The 18186-nt window shown below is 43.4% G+C and overlaps 2 protein-coding genes across 11 annotated transcripts in view; one reads left to right on the top strand and one right to left on the bottom strand.

Annotated features, from left to right (window-relative positions):
• The window catches only part of BORCS5 (BLOC-1 related complex subunit 5), a 58209-nt gene extending 51338 nt beyond the window's left edge, over positions 1-6871 (top strand). For both annotated transcript variants that reach the window (XM_015870920.3, XM_085543691.1), the window contains exon 4: positions 6174-6871. In XM_015870920.3, the coding sequence (XP_015726406.2) occupies positions 6174-6572 (399 nt within the window). In that variant the 3' untranslated portion in view covers positions 6573-6871. The remainder of the gene's footprint in view (positions 1-6173) is intronic.
• DUSP16 (dual specificity phosphatase 16) overlaps positions 334-18186 on the bottom strand; it is a 60576-nt gene continuing 42723 nt past the window's right edge. For all 9 annotated transcript variants that reach the window (XM_015870850.3, XM_015870857.3, XM_015870844.3 and 6 more), the window contains 4 exons: positions 12527-12690; positions 8002-8161; positions 7214-7337; positions 334-4436 (listed from right to left, as the gene is read on the bottom strand). In XM_015870850.3, coding sequence (XP_015726336.2) covers positions 3260-4436; positions 7214-7337; positions 8002-8161; positions 12527-12690 — 1625 coding nt within the window. In that variant the 3' untranslated portion in view covers positions 334-3259. The remainder of the gene's footprint in view (positions 4437-7213; positions 7338-8001; positions 8162-12526; positions 12691-18186) is intronic.

Genomic DNA, 18186 nt, shown 5'->3' with positions numbered 1-18186 from the left:
GCCCTTGGTATTTCCAAGCTGCTCTGGATGTTTCAGGACTGGTAGAAACCGTCACAAGTATGAGTGTAGTTCAAGGATGAAGTGTGGGAGACAAGAAGAAATGCGGTGCGTCCCAGGTAAATTGAACAAGCCGAAATACTTGCTCCAGAAAAAGCCAGTGCTGCAATTGTATTCCCCAGCATTAAAAATGGCAATAGAAAGGAAAGTGCTGTTACTCCTCCTCAGTGGAATGGATGGACAGCAGGGACGCACCCCGCCAGCCCTGGCTGCTGCCAGCACTCCTGCTGCAGGCAGGTAGCAGCCAGACGCACACACAGGCTTCTTCTGCAGCCGTTCTGTATAAACAGGTACCATTTCTGATTTTATTTCATCGTAACATACAGGTAATGCTCATGACACAAGATGAGAAACTCACATCTCTCCGAACCATTTAAACACCTTCCATACACCGAAGAACATAATATTCATATTGAACATGTACACATTCCCCTCTCGCACCCTCCCTTTTGCTTGCCGTCCTTCTAGAAACCATTTCCAGCATCATCGAGGTGCAGGACGCTGCTGTAGACGTAAGGCAGGCCGGCACCCTGCATAGGACCTGGATTTAAGGCTTCCTCCTACAGCCCCCCGTCCCCCAATGCTGAGGGGCCAGGCATCCCAATTCCATCCCTCAGAAAGGGTCACCCAACAAAACTCAAGCATACCAATGTACGTATGTAGGGAGACGGGGCCTCCACACACTCACGTGAGCGTGGGGACACTCACAAGAAATCACAAAAACCAGCAAAATTCTGATCCTGCTTGCGGGGATTTCTTTGTGCTTACCCCCAGCGACTGATTTACATCCAAGAAAGCCACAGGTCCCTACTGAAATCTGCCTGAGAGGAGCACAACTAAATGGCTTCCATGTATATATATATTCACACGCACAGTGAGTGTATATGCTGGAAGCGGTCATAGTGTAATTGCTTCCACTTGATACGTACACACAGCCAAGTGGCAGCATGTTTAATGAGCAGCCCCAGCGTGACCTGCTTCACAGCACAGAGCCAGCTGCCCCTGCACACGCTGCCCTTCTTCCTGCACTTCACACACACCTCACAAACAGCCCCTGGGTTCAGCCCCTCCTTGCGCTGCCTCTCTGTGTCTTTTGCACAATTTAGGATCAAGTTAATCACTGCTGTAGCTTTCAGTGCTATTATTTGATACAGTCCGCTGTAGGAAACTGTCACATCCTAGCCATAAAACAAAGGCGAGATTTTTCTCTGCTTTTCAATACAGTAAAACCTGAGATTTGAGTCACAAACTAGCTAAACTTACAGTAAAAAAAAAAAAAAAAGCAATAATATTGTCCCAAGCTGCTGACTTGAATGAGGGCTTCACTTTGCCGCAGACCATTGGTTTTTTTTTAAAGCTGTTGGCCAGGGGTAAGTGTTTGTTGCATGTGATTTAAGGTGTTCAGCCGCCTGCACTGCAGTTGGACAAAACAATACATTTCCCCCATATCTGTGTTCTGCAGGGCCTTGGGGAAGCCCGAGCTAACACTGTGCAGCTCCCATCCCAGCACCAGGGGGAGGATGGAGCGCTGCACTGCACGTCTGCTCCCACTCATTGCCCGCTGCCAGCTCTGCACGGCGGCAGCTGACATCCCTCAAGAATGGCACGCTGCTGGGGGAGCGGCTGCTTCTCTGTCAAAAACAACACGAGGAGGCCGTGCCTCATCTCCCACAGAACACCTCGCTGGCAGTGGGGAAACAACACCTCCACACGCTGGCGCGTTCTCGGTTGGTGGAGATCAGAAAGCAGAACGCTGGCCCGTGGCAGCGCAGCTAGAAGCAATTGCAGCCAAATCCTGCATCAGCACGCTGGGAAAGCGGGACCCTACGCTGGGATAGAGGACAACAGCCAAAACTGAAGTTCCTTTGGATCTGCAAGTGGAGGAGGTGAGCAGGCTTTCCATTAAAGCTGTCTCTTCTCAAACTCTCGTTTCTTTCACAGCACGTTATGAGATGGGACTCTGGAGTTCCCCCTTCTGTTTTCCCTGGACAGCTGAACCGAGGCTCTCTTTCTCAAATGAAGTCAGCAAACCTGAAACGGGCATCTGCCTCAGAGTGCTCAGTCTGGGTGAGGATGGTGGAGGAGGAAAAAGAAAGCCAGAACCATGGATCTCTCTCATCCCACACACAGATTGGAGCTGGGTGTGAGAACGGGCCTGTAAGTTACTGCTCAGTTCAGAACACAAAGCCAGCCCAGCCGAGCTTACCGCTCCTATTTTTCCAGAGCCATCTACTGAATTGTCAGCTGGCAAGAAGACGGCTTTGTGGCGTTGTACTGGCCACTTCTCCTGCATGTAATTCTAAGTGGTAACCGCTCCGTTACAGATTAGAAGTCAAACTGCCCCTCTCCCAGAAGCCAGCTTAATAGCAGAAATACAAACACCGCTTATTTTATATTGCAAAATAATGGGGGAAACAGCCACAAATTGGGATCATTTGTCTTAAGAATTACTGCTAGGCCGACTGAAACACTTGTGCGTAGACAGCTTTAAAAAAAATCCCATGTGGCCAGTTGTTCACATTGCTTACCAACTGACTGCCGGCACCCGGCAGCCATACAGCCCTACCTTATTTGTTATCTTTTTGAGGTACTGGTTTCTTCTCTGAAGCAGCTCTCTAGAAAATCACCTAAAGCCTATCCATGAGAACAATAGTTACACCAGTATCTACACGTGTCTGAATTGTCTTTTCAGAGCAGCCTTGCTGTGATCAGTCCCTGGTTCCTTTGGAATCACTCCCAGTCTCCTTTCTCCTCAGGTCTCCTTCCAGAGGTTGGCTCAGCGTCAGAGCTAAGGTGCACCGGTGAGGACTTGGGGCTTGAGGAGGGGAGAATAAAACTAGCTTTGATGGGTAGGAGCGTGTTTCAGTGGAACCAGAGACGTGGTCTGAGACCAAGAGAGTCTCCTTTCTGAAAACACTGAAAGGATGTGCAACCCATTGCACGTAGCTGCTTCTGGTGTCAGGGAAAGATCTTTGAAACGTTCTGCCCTTCTCCAGGATGGGAGGAGAAAACCCCAACAGTAGGCTCAGTCTCCTCGTGCGGGTGCTCACCGGTTGCCTTGCTCTTATCAGTCTAGTCCTTGTGCTCCCACCAAAGCTCCGTGTCTCCTCCCTCCCCCTTCTGCACAGGGTTTGTCCTTTTCAGACTTGCAGGGAGGAGGAGAGGGAGTGCCTCCGCTCCAGTCACACTAGTCCACTGCTCCTCAGGACACTTCAATGATTTCCATGCTGCCTGAAAAGCTCGACTGGCTGCCCATCTTCCCCAGTTCTTCTCTGGATCTGTTGTCTGATATGATGCTTTCCCCAAACTCCATCTGGCAGCTTCTGCGCTTAAACTGCTTTTCAAAAGAACTCTCCTCGTGCCAGCTCCGCCTGGAGTCTCCACGGTTTCCCTGCTTCGTCCTCCTGCGCACAGCACAGGCTTGCTCGCAGCCCGTGGGCAGCTGGCTGCAGCTGTAGGCAGAGTAGGCAGCGCTGTTCCCATAGATGGTGGAGGCAGAGTAGAAATGCGAGGACTCGGCTGCAAAGTACCAGCTGCTGGTAAGGGATGGGGCCGATGTCTGAGGAGCCAAGATGTCCGAGTGCCAGCCTTTGAGGCCCAGCCCTGCCGCGGATTTCGCCAAGTGCTGCTGGCTGGTGGACAGCCCAAACAAGAAGTTCGTTCGGTAATTGTCTTCCACGCTCCCACTGCGGTGCAGCGGATACAGGAGCGCCCGCTGAGTGACTGCGCCACTGCTGGATCTCCCCACGTGCTGCCGCTTGCTCTGGCTATCCAGCTGCCAGGCATTCTGGGGCTTCTTCGGAGGGTTTGCTTCCTCCTTATCTGGGCTGGCTTCTGGGGTCTGCTCTGAGACCTCCTGCACAGGGGAGAACTGACACAGCTTGCTGCTTCCCTCTAAAGCTGTCGCGTGTTTGTAGTACTCCAGGGTGTCTTCAGAAGAAGCAAAGCCTTGCACCGACGCAGCCACACAGCTGCTGGTGGCAGAGTAGGACACAGATTTAATATCCAATGAAAAGGAGCGCTTCAGCCGGTTACTGTCTTCCACCTTATCTAGGGAGACGTGCAGCCCATTTATGCCCTGTACCAGTGGGCTGTCCTCCAGTGAGGGCAAGTGTGTGCATGGCACGCTCCCAGGGTCTGCAGGCTTCGGTTCTACGATCTCTGAGGTAGCAGTGATGCAGAGCTGACTTGTGGCGAGGCTGCTCTGCCCCCCCTCTGGCACCAGCACGTGCTCGCCGCTTTTCTCCAAGTGCAGAAGTTTCAGCTTACTGATGTGTCCGGGCTGACCGCTCTGATTCTTGATTTTTTTCTCAAAGTCCAAAAGCTGGCCCAGAAAGTTGAAGTTGGGGGAAATGGTTGGCCTTTTCTCTTTCACAAATCTGCAAAGGGAAAAACAAAGTATTTTAAGAACTTGCTGCTCAGACTTGAAATAACATTCAGAGCAATTGGCATAAGGTTAGCAGCCTGATATTTGTTAGGATGCTTGGCCTGAGGTTCCGACAAGGACTGGTAACTTACTTATGGATGGAAAAGAGAACAGCTTTTATGCAAGATGATGATGGGTTCTCCCCACTCTTTTTATTACCTAAAGGCAGCTAAAGAGGGAGGAAAGAAAGCTTTTGGTTGACCTCTTTATGGTGTCTGCAGCAAGGTTTGAGGAAATCGTTTAATTCACTGTGCCATGGCTACCTTTGGTCTCTGACTTGACTGAATTAAGCACTCCTCAAGTGTTGTGAACAGCACCAAAGCAGAAAGCAGAGCACCTGTACCCACTATTCAAGTGGATGGAATCTTAGACTCCTTTCTCCTCTCTCTTTCACGCTGTTAGTGCTTCCTATCCTGTTTTACCTTTGTCAAAGAGATTGCTCTGATGAAAGCTGACATTGTACAGCAGCTGCCAGTCATTTCTGCCATACACTGGTATTGACCACTGATATGATCATCAAAAAGGAAAATGAGCAAATGCTGCATTACAAAATCATTCTACCTGCATTCAACAGGAACAGTGTAACAGCATCACCAAATCCACGCTACACTTTTATTCTCCAGTTACGAAGGAAACAGCCTAACTCTCATATACGAGCATAAATACAAGCAAGCACACAACAGAGAAGAAAAAGGAAGTTGGTTTTTGTTTTGTTTTGATGTTGCAACAACCTCAAGGACACCAAGCTTTCTGAACACAAAAGACACTCTTATTTTCTGCTAATCAGCTGAACAGCAGCAAATAGTCAAGCTGATGTTATGGCCTGCAAGAGCAGAAGGCACAGTGATGGTGCGCTATGTGCACTATGAAGTGCAACCCCATTCCCTCAACTTCTTCCTCCTCCCACCCCAAAATATGAGACAGTTTTAACTTTAAAACTAGCTTTTCTAACTGGAAAAAGGCATCAAGAAAGTCTCCTTGATCCCCCCTGCCAAGTTGTAAGGCTTTGAAAACTTTTCATTTCCAAATACTTGCCTTTTCTAATTGAGAAACGTGCAACATGTTTAAATGTTGATGATTGTTCTCCTTGTTTAGTCCACTGTACCAATTAAACAAAAGATGCAAATAGTGTATATCAGATCTTTTATTTCAAGTAACCTTTAGTGTCACCTTGTATTTCTTTAGAAGCTCCAGACAAGCATTTTATCTACTACCTTTCATTAAACTAGAAGAAGTATTTCTCTTTTAAGCTTTGCCAGCAAAAGATCCCAAACCAGTAAGCGAAATGTGCTGCAGACCTTTCTCACTAAATCATATCAAAGGAAATACATAAAGTCAAAGATTCACAGAAATTGTTCAGCATTTACAGTGCAAAGACGAAAAGAAAAAAGGTCAAGGATGATTAATCTTTCACACTCAGTTCACATTTCTGGCTAAGAAACAAATGAATTTAATGTAGAGAAAGTGTCATGGAAAGAGCAAAGAAGCACTTCTTGCTCAGTGAAAGTTCACCGAGGTGTGTGTCTTTAAGAAGTGCTTAGTACTGTACAGCTCTCACCTTCAGCTGGGATCAGATCAACTACTTAGCGCATCAAGCTCACGCCTTGCACAGTAACCATCTGCATCCAGCAGTGCATCCCTTCTATCTCTCCCTGTGTCCCCATGAAGTTTCACCTCTGCTTCTTAACAGGCCGAACCTACTTCATCATACCTCACTAACCAAGCGGTCGGGGAGCAGTGGCAGAAATCTTCTTTCTGCAGATTGCTAAATACTGTGGGAGGCATCTGCAGTTCTGGCACCTCTTACATGGAAGAGACAGCATCTCATACATGCCGTCAGCAACTTAAAAGGAAGTATCCCATTAAAACTGTTCATCTTTCTGTTCCCATCCCTGTTTTTAGAGATAGTGGTAGGAAATACAGCAGTGATTTGGGAGGAGCTCCTCTCAAGCTGCTCCAGCACAAGTGTTCAAACTGCTTCTGCGTGACGCATGTAATGGAGGTGTGTAAGCTCTGCCTGCAAGGTCTGTCAAGAAGGAAGACAGCGCTTCCTGTGCTACGCAGGAACAAAAAGAACTTTGTCAACTGAAACAGAGAAGCCACGGTAAACTGCAATCAACTCACATGGAATGTAGTGTTCACAATACATGTACAGAAACACTATGATCTAAAAGGTAGAAAAATACTGCGGGCTTCCCCCAAGAATTCCCTAATCCCACACTGTGCTGATACCTGAAAATACCTTCTCTGAGAGTTTTTGTTGGAGATTAATAACAACAAAGTTGTTTCCTTAATTCCTATTCATTTTACTTGCAGGTGCTTCTTTGAGAGCATTGCCAAGTACCAAACTGAAGTAAATAAATCCAGCCCAACATTTGTCACAAACAGGATTATACATATCCTCAGTTCTCATTATTTATCCCTTTCATTCTCTCTTCAGCTTGCAGGACACTGTTCTGTATGATACATCTGTGTCTACATAGGCACACATGCAGTTTAAATTTCATTTATTTGCCAGCATCAGCATTTTGAACGAACATTATTAGGCACACAATGTCTGCACACAACCAACAATTTGTTTATGGAAGAAGCCTGTGTTTAAAGCAAGAACACCTACAGGCCAATGAACTACAGCATAAAGTCTTCTGCTCTTGGTCGTACAACCTTTTACCACTTCAAAAACAGGCTGCCAGACACAAGAATTAACATGAAGGGAAACTTTCTCCTTACCTGTAAGCTTCATCTAAGGACATATCCATTCTCTTCATGATGTATGCAATAGCGATTGTGGCAGAGCGAGAGATTCCAGCTAAGCAGTGCACTAACACACGTCCATTTGATGCTTTAGCTTTCTCTGCATACCAAAGAAATCAGCAGCATTATATCATGATCAAAACTTTGCAAGGAAAGCAACGTTATTTATTTTGAAATAGTTCAGAGCTTCCAAAATTAGCTGCCAATTGCAGATCTCATGGAAGCTTTGAACAACAATTGTTTATTTTCTTAATGGGTATAGAAAGAACATGTGACCACACACAGGAAATGCGCTGCAGTTACAGCATGCTGCATTTACTTCAATGTGCATATAAACAACCCCATCTAGATTTCTGGGAAAGCTGACTGTCCCATCACAAATGCTTGCTCTTTTACTTGCATGTAAGATCAGAAACAATTTGGCCAGTTCATCTGTTAGCTTACTGCTCAAAGCCAAAGACAGGATCTGTATGTCTAATTCACTCTCTGAAGGCATATATCAGGCGTCTACCAGGTTGCCAGAAAGCAGAGCTGTGCTCTTAAAAAGTGTCTTTGTTCTGTAAGTGCTGGAACACGCAGTGACAGACTCTCCCCATTACTTTGGTTCTGTGCTTATTAAGTGATGGTGATCATATATGCAGATCCTTTAGGGTATTTTCATACCGCCCAGAAAGAATTCAGGTCTTCTCCAGCCAAAATAGGAGGCAGACACACAGAGTAATCCAGAAAGTGCTTTAGAGAGCCAATATAAAGTTTCTTCTCACCTATAAAATCAACTGATTTATCCAACCAAGGCAAAATCTTCTCACAAAAGCTGTCATTCACAGGCACTCTCAAAAAATGGGATTCTGGAATGAAATCGGGCTTTGGGCAGGTATTACTGGCGTTTAGTACATATCCGATATCATTCTGCTGGATCATCTCCTGTGAAAGAGAAAAAGTAAAAGCAGGTCAGTCAAAGAATATATTTGGAGCACTACAAAGAAATAATGAACTCAAAAGTATATAACAAAAAGGGGCACTGTTTTTTGAACACTGTTCAGCCTTTGACTATTCAAACAACTTTTAACGACACATCCGGAACGTTCAAATAGCCAACGAGCTGCAAATTCTAGAAGAACAAAGTTAACAACAGAAATAATGGCAGAATACCATCTCTTACTACGAAGCATCACTTCCAAGAGGATCAAATTGGTTCTTTGCTACTTTGGTTTAAATTCTCACCATGCACAATGACAGCTTACTTAATCAAACATTTCCCACGTGCAGTTCGCTGACCTGAATACATGTGTGCAGGATCACTTATCTCAGATGAGATTATCTCATCAGAGATAATCAGAAACGTGAAATGAAACTGATGCTTCCTGCAGTCACCTCTTCAAGTTCCCAACACTTCTTCACTTCTAAGGCAATGTGTGAAATTCATCCGGAACCAAGACCTTGAAGTAGGCTGCTTCTGCACAGCACCTAACTGCAGTTTTACGGTCTGCTTTATGGTCTGGGATTGCCCCTATTTCAGTTTTCAATCGTTGGTCCTCCAAGATATGTCAGAGGAACAAGAAAAAACTCAAAGCATGCAATCAGCTGGGCCTTTTACGTAAAATTACTTTCACGGTTGCAAAATAAGCAAACAAATGGTGCACCTTGCTATGTTCTTTGTATTTAGAATTGTGCCACAAAGCAGCCTTTGATGCAGCAGGCACCTTGGTGCCTCAATACAACTGCTAGGTCACACCACAAAACACCCACACAACCTCCTTCAATTAAGAACTTTGCCACAGAAAAATAAATAAGTCAACATATTCATTATCAAACCACGATTCTGTTACAGGTACAGAATCACAGAATTATCAAGGTTGGAAAAGACCTAGAAGATCATCTAGTCCATGCAGTACGATGTTATAAGCAGTGACAGTAGTTGCACAGATACTTATAAGGGGAAATCTTTTGCTAGATTTCTATTTAAATCACACACAAACACACACACACACAGAGAAAGCAAAATAAATAAATAAAATAAAATAAAAAAATCCCAACCTGAATTATTTCTTTAGCTTTCAAAGCAATTATATTAAAAAGTACAATTATGCCAAACTGTAGGAGCAATAGCAAGAAAAATCAATTCTTATGCTGCAGATTTTAACTGGAAGTCTAGCAGTATTAAATAATACCCTGGAGGTATAATTGCTCGCTTTCTCCCCATGTGTATTTTTTTCTGCAAGTGTGAAGATGTTTTGTGAGGAGAAACATGGCAGCCTGTCTGAAGAATCTATCTTGTTCAAATCAGTGCAAGTTAATAAAGTGTGGTATTTACTACATAGGTATACTGCATGTATGTTGTGGAGTATATGTAGAAGGGCTGAACACACACACAAATATATATACGCAAGCTGAAATCAAATTTTCAGCGAGAAGTGCTGGGAAATGCTGTTGAATTTAGAATCTGATTATCCGAATGGGAATGAAAAGGCTGCAGGCACCAAGTCTGAAATTAGTGATCCAAAGAGACACCCAAAAATGTATCAAAGAGATACCCAAAAAAGTATTCAGCTTTGTGACCAAGGCTAAAGAAAGAAGTTCTGCTTCCTTCTGTTCTAAAGAATCAATCTTTCCTTGTGCAACACGCTATAATACAATAACCACAACAGTCTCTTCATTGCAAGGCACTCAAGAGGAAGAAGTGCGTTATGATGGAAGGAAAGACCCAGAAATTCTAGTACTAACAACTTGGTGAAAAGAAGGTAAATGCTCTTTTATCATCTTATTTATATTTTATGACTTTTTGTTTCTCTATCAACTACAATAAAAAAACAGCTGATAATGGTGAAAAAAAGTACACTTTTTGCAAATACACGCATTTAGTTAAAGTGACACCACTGATCACCAAATAATTAAAGAACACATTGGAAAGCTATTTCAGAAACTCCATGAGGTTCTTAGTGTTTCATCACTGCAGAGAATGGTGCAGGCATTTTCAGAGTTAAGCATTTAAAAATAAATAAGTTAAGCAAAAATATAAGCACTCTCCTAATTATTTCCTGAAGCAAACATTGATCTTCCTCAAGGACAGAACCCAAACATTTTCTAGTTTTCTATACACAAAGTCATTATCAGTAGAGGCAGTAGTGGCAAATAGCATCAGTGTTCCTAGAGGTCACGTTACAGGATAATCTGTTCAAGAGAAATTTTTCCTCCTTCATGCACTCAGAGATTATCCTCTAAAAGATCTGAAAAGTTTACCTCATCTTGACAAACCACGCTGAAAATTCACGTCTGTCAATTATTGTGCTCAACTGAATTGCAAACAGATTTTTTTCAAGTATTTGAGGCATTCAGATTTTAGAGAAATCAGCATGTCTGGTCAGCAGGGAGATAACGGGACCTCACGTGTAGCAATGCAATGTCAATGTCAATGCAAACAGACACATTTTACAATGCTGTGAATCTTACTTGATTTTTTTAGAGAAGTATTTTTAAAAATCTAAACTTGAATTCAAGACACTATTATCTTCACACCACACTGACTTACTGTCCCCAGTAACTGAGAAAAGCTGCAAGGCTATTAAACGAGAGCACCCGAACTTAACCACTAACCATCTTCTTGACTGTCATAATGGAGGCAGACCTCTGCTACTGATCACTGTTCTTTCCTTTCTCACTGTCTCCTTTGGAATGTGCTTCACTTCCCAGCTTTCATATCATGTACTGGTAGTTCTGAGCATTCTGTGTATCGCAAGGCATCCTGCTTGCTCTTCCTACAAGCCTAGTAAAGCATCCAGGCTACCCACAAAGCAGAGTGTGAAAGGAAGAGCAGCAGAAATCACAAGGAGCATCTCTCTTCCCTAAGCATTTCTACACTCCTGATCTCTAGCTATCACTGACTTTGAGCTAAATCTCAAAAAACTGATTAAAACCAGGGAACTTGGTGTTACCAATAGCTGGGACAATGTCAAATGCATTCTGAAAGGCAGAAATCTTCATTTGTTCCCACAGCTTCTCTGGGTTAATTAAGGTAACAACATTTAAGCTGGGAGCCACTTAAGACTTTCCACTAACAGCCACCAAAACTGAAGGCATGAGATGAGCTACCAAGGCACTAAACTCTATTTCATTGAAGCGAACAAGTAACACATTCAGAATAAAGAACTGCCTGTTACTTATATTATGTAAGAAAATTGTACAAGCAGATATGAAATCATAAAATGTATATTTGTCCTAAAAACAGATAAAAAACCTACAAGGCGAAGAAGTACAAATCTGACCAACTCCCAGGGGTCCTACATTAATTCTAAAGTATATGCAGCTGCAGCTGTGATGGACACATGCTGACATAACATCAAGGTTGTAAACTGATCGTCATGGGAGACACTGCCTTGTCTCTCTTGTAAAATACTCTGCCACACTCAGGCCTTTGAGTGGCACTTGTGGTTTTGGACTCCTCCAGTTCTATAATGAAATTCCTGACCACCGTTACCACTTGGATTACTTTCCTAATGAGGCACATGTACCATGCTGGTGCGTAACATCTACTCACCGAAATCAGATTACTGCAACTAAGGGGAACATCCTCTTTCATCTCTGGGGATTATTCACTCAAGAGCCACAGCACAAGAGTTCCAGTCATACCCCCAAATACTATGGCATTTCCCTGGCCACACTGGAAAATAAGGGCCCTCCTCTCTTCCAAACCTAGGATAGCACTTACCATTCATGTATTGAAACAAATAACATCAAAGCATCTGATTTTAAGTTTACCTTATGTCTTTTACCTGAGGATGACAAATAATTTTTGTAGTAAGAAAAATAGTAAGTTGCTTTGACATCCATCTTAAGTGAATCAAATCTGAACTGCTGACTTGCTGCCTGGCATCAAAGTTGCTGAAGATCTTAAAGGATGAAATATACAAAAAGACTGCTGACAGTCTTCTGTATTAAAAAAGCTTCTGTATGTTCTTTATATTATATACATCCCTTCTAAATGATTGCCTGTTTGTCAAAGATCCCATTTAAACTGTGGAATATCCCCAAATAGCCTTTTAAAAGCAAGACTGGGATGGAGTGAGAAGTAGAAAAAAAAACATGAAAAAAATGATAAAAATAATCATTGACTGATGGAATATCCCAAGTTGGAAGGGCCCACCATCCAGCCAGTTCTTTACCCAGCAATTTTTTCACTCCTATCATCTAGATCTACTTTAGATGTTCTATAGCTGCAATGATGCAGTACGACAGAGGCACGGATAGACACAGAGATTACATACTCATCAGCACAGCATGCAGAATGCTCACCTTGTTGAGGACATCCCGCTGACACCCCAGGTAGAGATGAGGCAGAATCCTGGTTGGGCCAATGTTAGAGACTGGTAGGCAGGGTTGAGAAATGCAAGTAGGGACAAGCGTGGATTTTCCTTCGCAGAGACCAGGGAAAGAGCTGGAGAATTCAGCAAATCCACCTGTGAGAGGCATAGTTCGTATATTATTGACATGCATCAGTGCCCATACAGATTCTCAAAAAGCAGTACTTTTTGTATGAGACAGAGAGGCACAAAGGGCCAGCAGCCTTAACAGAGGAACTTGTACAGATGTATGCAAACCTCATCCATAGGTACTATGAGTATGTACAACCATCCATTAGAATGCAAGGCCTGGCTTTGTATTCCCACGCTGGCTGGCAAGTTTATAATATTATCTCTTAATGATCAGATTTTTTTATGCTTCTTCCCTCTTTAAATGGTATGTAGAATTGAGACTTTTAGAAGAAAACAAAACACAATACCAGCAACACAAAAAGCACAAGCACTTTTGCCTTTCTGCCCCAGCAAACTATTTTCTGAAGAACTATTTCTCACGTATTAGGTCTATAATTGGGCTATGCTTAGGAGGTATTGTGTTTACTCAACTGGTAAGAGCACCAGCATGTGGTCATTAACATTTGCTTTTAGACACTGCATAATTATTTCCTATGCTGATTAAAAAATTAATATACCCAGCACACACTGCAAGGAACTTCATGCTTCAAAACCGCACCAAGCCAAGTATTCTCCGTCAAATGAGTGGGAGTTGAAGCAGGAGGGGACTACAGGAGAAGATTATATCATCAGCCATGGATTTCCCTGGCAAATCTTGAGTCTCTGCATACCCCTGACTGCTAGGTCAGTTCCACTAGTTAAGGTATTAGGCCCTATCCATACTACAACTCCACAACATTTTCATTATCATTTCTCACCTCTACATTAAACCACCACATTAAACTAAACTGGAATGACTGATAATACATTTAAATCCTGTGATGGCAATGGCCATCATAGAAGCTTTCAGGTGGCAGAATGGCACCATTGGTGTGAAACATGTTCAACCTAGAGGAGACCAAGGGGAGATCTCATGGCAGCCTGCAGCTTCCTCATGATGGGAGCTGATCTATTTTCTATGATCCTCCTGGAAGCTATGTTAAGGCATACAGACGAGAGTTGTTATGAGATAAACAGCATGGCTTCAACAAAGACAGGTCCTATCTGACCAACCCTGTTGCTTTCTATGATAGTATAACTGTCAATGGACAAGGGATAAGCCACTTCAGTAAGGCTTTTGACATAGTCCCAGGCTGCATCAAAAGAAGTGCATTCAGCAGGTTGTTGGAGGGGATCCTACTCCTCTACTAGTGAGACCTCATCTGAAGTACTGCGTCCAGATATAGAGTCCTCAGTACAGGAGAGATATGGATCTGTTAGAGCGCACCCAGAGGAGGGCCATAAAAATGATCCAAGGAATGGAACACCCCTCCTATGAGGACAGGCTGTGAGAGCTGGGGCTGTTCAGCCTGGAAAAGAGAAGGCTCCAGGGAGACTTGATATTGGCCTTTCAGTTTCTAAAGAGGGGCTACAAGAAAGAAGGGGACAGACTCTTTAGCTGGGTCTGTGGTAACAGGACAAGTAAAGATACCTTCAAACTAAAAGAGAAGAGATTTAGACTTTTGTTTCTTAGAATAAGGGTGTTGAAGCACCGGAACAGGTTACTCAGAGAGGTGGTGGAAGCCCCATCCTTGGAGACATTGAAGGTCAGGCTGGACAAGGCTCTGAGAACCTGATGCAGCTGTAGAAGTTCCTGTTCACTGCAGGGGAGTTGGACTAGATGACCTTGAAAGGTCCCTTCCAACTCAAAGGATTCTATGACAATGACAGGTCCTAAGGGAACAGCATGGACCTGAATCAGGGGAGGGCCAAGTATGGCATTAGGAAAAGGTTCTTCACCAGGTGAAGCCCTGGAACAGGCTCCCTATGGCAGTGGTCACTGCCCCAAACCGAGGGAGTTTGAGAAGCATTTGGACAGTGCTCTCAGGCACAGGGTTTGAGTGGTAACATGTGGAGCCAGGAGTTGGAGTCCATGATCCTTGTTGGTCAGCTTGGCATGTTCTATGGTTCTGGGATTCTAAAAAGCAAGGCAGAGCCTACTGCAGACACAAATGTGTAACACACAGCTGAAGTTGTGTTTCTTTTTCTAGCTTTGCCAGGTTCCTGTGGCAAAAACTGTATTATATATCTGTGCTATCAACTGGGCTTCAACCAGCCCTACTCACAGCTGAAGAACAAAACTAGAACGAGACTTCCAGCAACCAATCTAAGCTTTGACTAAATATTTTCTCTCAAAAATGTGGCTGGCTTTTTACAAACTAGCTGAATCCAAAGTTCAATCCCATACAGAATTTAGTCTAAAGAACAGCACGCAGCTGTTCAGCTCAGCAGTTACAGGCTTTTTTTTTTTTTTTTTTTGGCAGTTTTTACCATGTAACAGCCAGTTGGTAAGGATCAGGCACAAATGCAAGTCGAAGTTCCCAGCTATTTTCTCTGATTAAAAGCATAGAGACAAGTGGAACTCTAAGTGAAGGAAGAGTAATTAAGTGTAGAACAAGACACATTTTTACCATCAAGGAAGCACAGTATTAATGTATTAAAGTCCCAGGGATGACCAATGATGCTTTTTAGGAGCTGAACTGTGAGCTGCTTTTTCATGCCAGAGAAGAGAGAGCCCCACACCCTACAGAGCAAACAAAAGAACAGGACTGGGACCTAGTTAGATAAAAGAAAGCTCAAAAGCACAGGTCCAAGTACAGCAATCTGAAGGTTCAAAGGCCAGTAGGCAAATGCAACAGCTGTACCATCCTGCGTTACAGCTCCATCTTCCATTCCTGGCTGTGTAATCCATGAACAGTACTTCTGTGATCTGATGTTACAAGCACTAGTCTGTTAAAAAATACATGTGTATATGCTTTCTCTTCCCTGTCATTTTTAAATGTGTTTATTTCTTGCTGAAGTTAGTTTCAGCCAGGTTAATGAGTTAAATGGGCTTACAGGAGTGTTTCACAATCCAGTGCGAGGTGGGCAGGAGAAACTCCCAGCTGGGAAATAGGTCAGGCAACATGAGATATGGTTGGACTTAGGCATGGGCTGGGTACACTGGAAGATACCAACCCAAGGCACTGCCTACCACAAACCATCATCGTAAACTGAAGCAAATATGCTAGGAACATTGTAAAAGTTTGGCTCCGACATTTTTAATTCTTGTTAGTAGGCTTCCTCCTTATTTTACAACCTCTCTGCTCAGTAGCACAGATACTGCTTATTTAATATATTAATCACGTGACAAAAAGATCCCAAAACTTGCAAATTCTCTGATGTATAGCATAATGATTTCCCTCTGCTGCCCTACCAGCAGCTTACAAGATTTCATATCAACAGAAATTTGGCAAGATCTGGCATCCTACTCTATTGCCATGGTTCTGCAAAGTGCTGACTAGAGACTTCCTCTGATTAAAGGCGCTGCAGTTTCCTAACCTTATACATGTGTTACAGTTTTCATCATCAAGGTATGATTGTTAAAGGAATCTCAATATCTGAAGCTTTGGCTCCCTTCTCAGCCAGGTCAGGAAAGAAAACAGGAACAAAACCAGAAGAGATGAAAAGATTTTAGCAGACTTCAACAATGTAAGTTACTCTTTCTTATATATTCATTGCATAAATCCTTGTATAAATAAATCTCCTAATTAGCATCACCAGCAGAAGGAAAAGGAGAGGAAAAGACAACGGGATCAGGTGGCAACACATGATGGCCAGAGAATTTTTGTTGATTTGGGAACTACTACCTTCCATTAACGGAATGGAACCCATCCAGATACTTAGAACTGTTTAGTTTAACTACCATTAGAGAAGAATTCTAAACGGATAAAGAGAAATAATCACAAGTATTTATATCTGTTTTATTTTACATGGAAACAGACGAGGAGCACTCCACAAAGCTGCCAGTTGCCACACTGTAGTTGCAAAGACAGTAGCTATGAAATCTAATAGGGATGGTTTGCAAATGAAAGGATAACTAACCCTCCGTTCCTTTTTATTTTTTTCTTTCAAACACTTTTAATACAGAGTTGTGAAGTACAAACAATATTTCATGGTTTTATCCAATACTCAATAAAACCATTCAAGATAAATAGAAACATAACGAGATATGACACACAGGGGAAAAGGGAATACGCTTCTTTGGTTTATTACACGTTAAGCTGCTTTTTCCTTGCCCTCATTTTCATTCTTCGCACACATTGGTTCCATCTTTTGGTGGAAGCATGGCTCCATCTGTCAAAATTTAACTGCTTCAGGACACATTCAACAAGAGATTCTGAATTCAAAATAATTAAACAAATAGATAAATAAAGTTGGTATTTTTGGTTTTTTTTGTTGTTGTTTATTTCGTTGTTGTTTTTTCCTTAGGGAAATTCGAGTATCTGTGAAAGATTTAGTGTATGGGAGGGTGCAGAATTGAGCTGGAATGATAGTCAGGAGTGGTGTCCCCCAGGGGTCAGTACTGGGGCTGCATCTATTTAACATCTTTATTGATGATCCTGGCAAGGGGATTCAGTACAGACAACACCAAGTTGTGAGGGACCATTGATCTGCCAGAAGGGAGAAAGGCAGTAAGAGGGACCTGGTTAGACTGCATTGACGGGCCAAGGCCAAATGTGAGAGTTACAACAGGGCCAAGTGTCGGGTCCTGTATTTTGGTTAAAACAACCCCAGGCAACCCTACAGGCTTGGGGAGGTGCGGCTGGAAAGGGACCTTGGTGTGCTGATGGACAGTCAGCTGAATATGAGCCAGCAGTGTGCTCAGGTGGCCAAGAAGGCCAGTGGCATCCTGGCTTGTATCAGAAATGGTGTGGTGAGCAGGACTAGGGAAGTCATCCTACCCCTGTACTCAGCATTGGTGAGGCCCCACCTGGCATACTGTTCAGTTTTGGGCACCTCAATACAGAAGGGACATTGAGGTGCTGGAGCAAGTCCAAAGAAGGGCAACAAGGCTTGTGAAGGTTTGGGGAACATGCCCTATGAGGAGTGACTGAAGGAACTGGGGCTGTTTAGTCTGGGGAAGAGGAGGCTGAGGGGAGACTTTATTGTTCCTTTCAAATACCTGAAAGGTGATTGCAGAAAGAATGGGACTGGTCTCACTGATGACAGGATGAGGGGAAATGACCTCAGGTTGCACCAGAGGAGGTGTGGGTTGGATATCAGGAAAAACTTCTTTACAGACAGGGCTGTTGAACACTGGAATAGGCTCCCTAAGGAGGTGGTTGAGTCACCATCCCTGGATGTGTTTAAAAACCACTTGGATGTGGTGTTCAGGGACATGATTTAGCAGTGGGTTGTTAGAGTTGGGGTAGTACGGTTAGGTTGTGGTTGAAGTAGATGATCTTTTCCAACCTGATCAATTCTATGATTCTACATACTAAAAGTCAGTTTTTGAAACTCATGCATTTTCATCATTCCCATCAACACACATTTCCTTCTCACACTAACACAAGTTGGCTTTATGACACTGCGGCTGGTCCAATAAAATTTCATCTGCCGTTATGCAGATCAGCTCACTGGTGCTTACACAACATTCTATAGTAACCAGGCCGTTGGTCT

This window comes from Coturnix japonica, chromosome 1 (genome assembly GCF_054131305.1).
Source record: "Coturnix japonica strain WE chromosome 1, WE-NBRP24, whole genome shotgun sequence".
Taxonomy (NCBI): domain Eukaryota; kingdom Metazoa; phylum Chordata; class Aves; order Galliformes; family Phasianidae; genus Coturnix; species Coturnix japonica.
The sequence above is the reverse complement of the archived record's forward strand: the minus strand, read 5'-3'. Positions and strand labels throughout refer to the sequence as shown.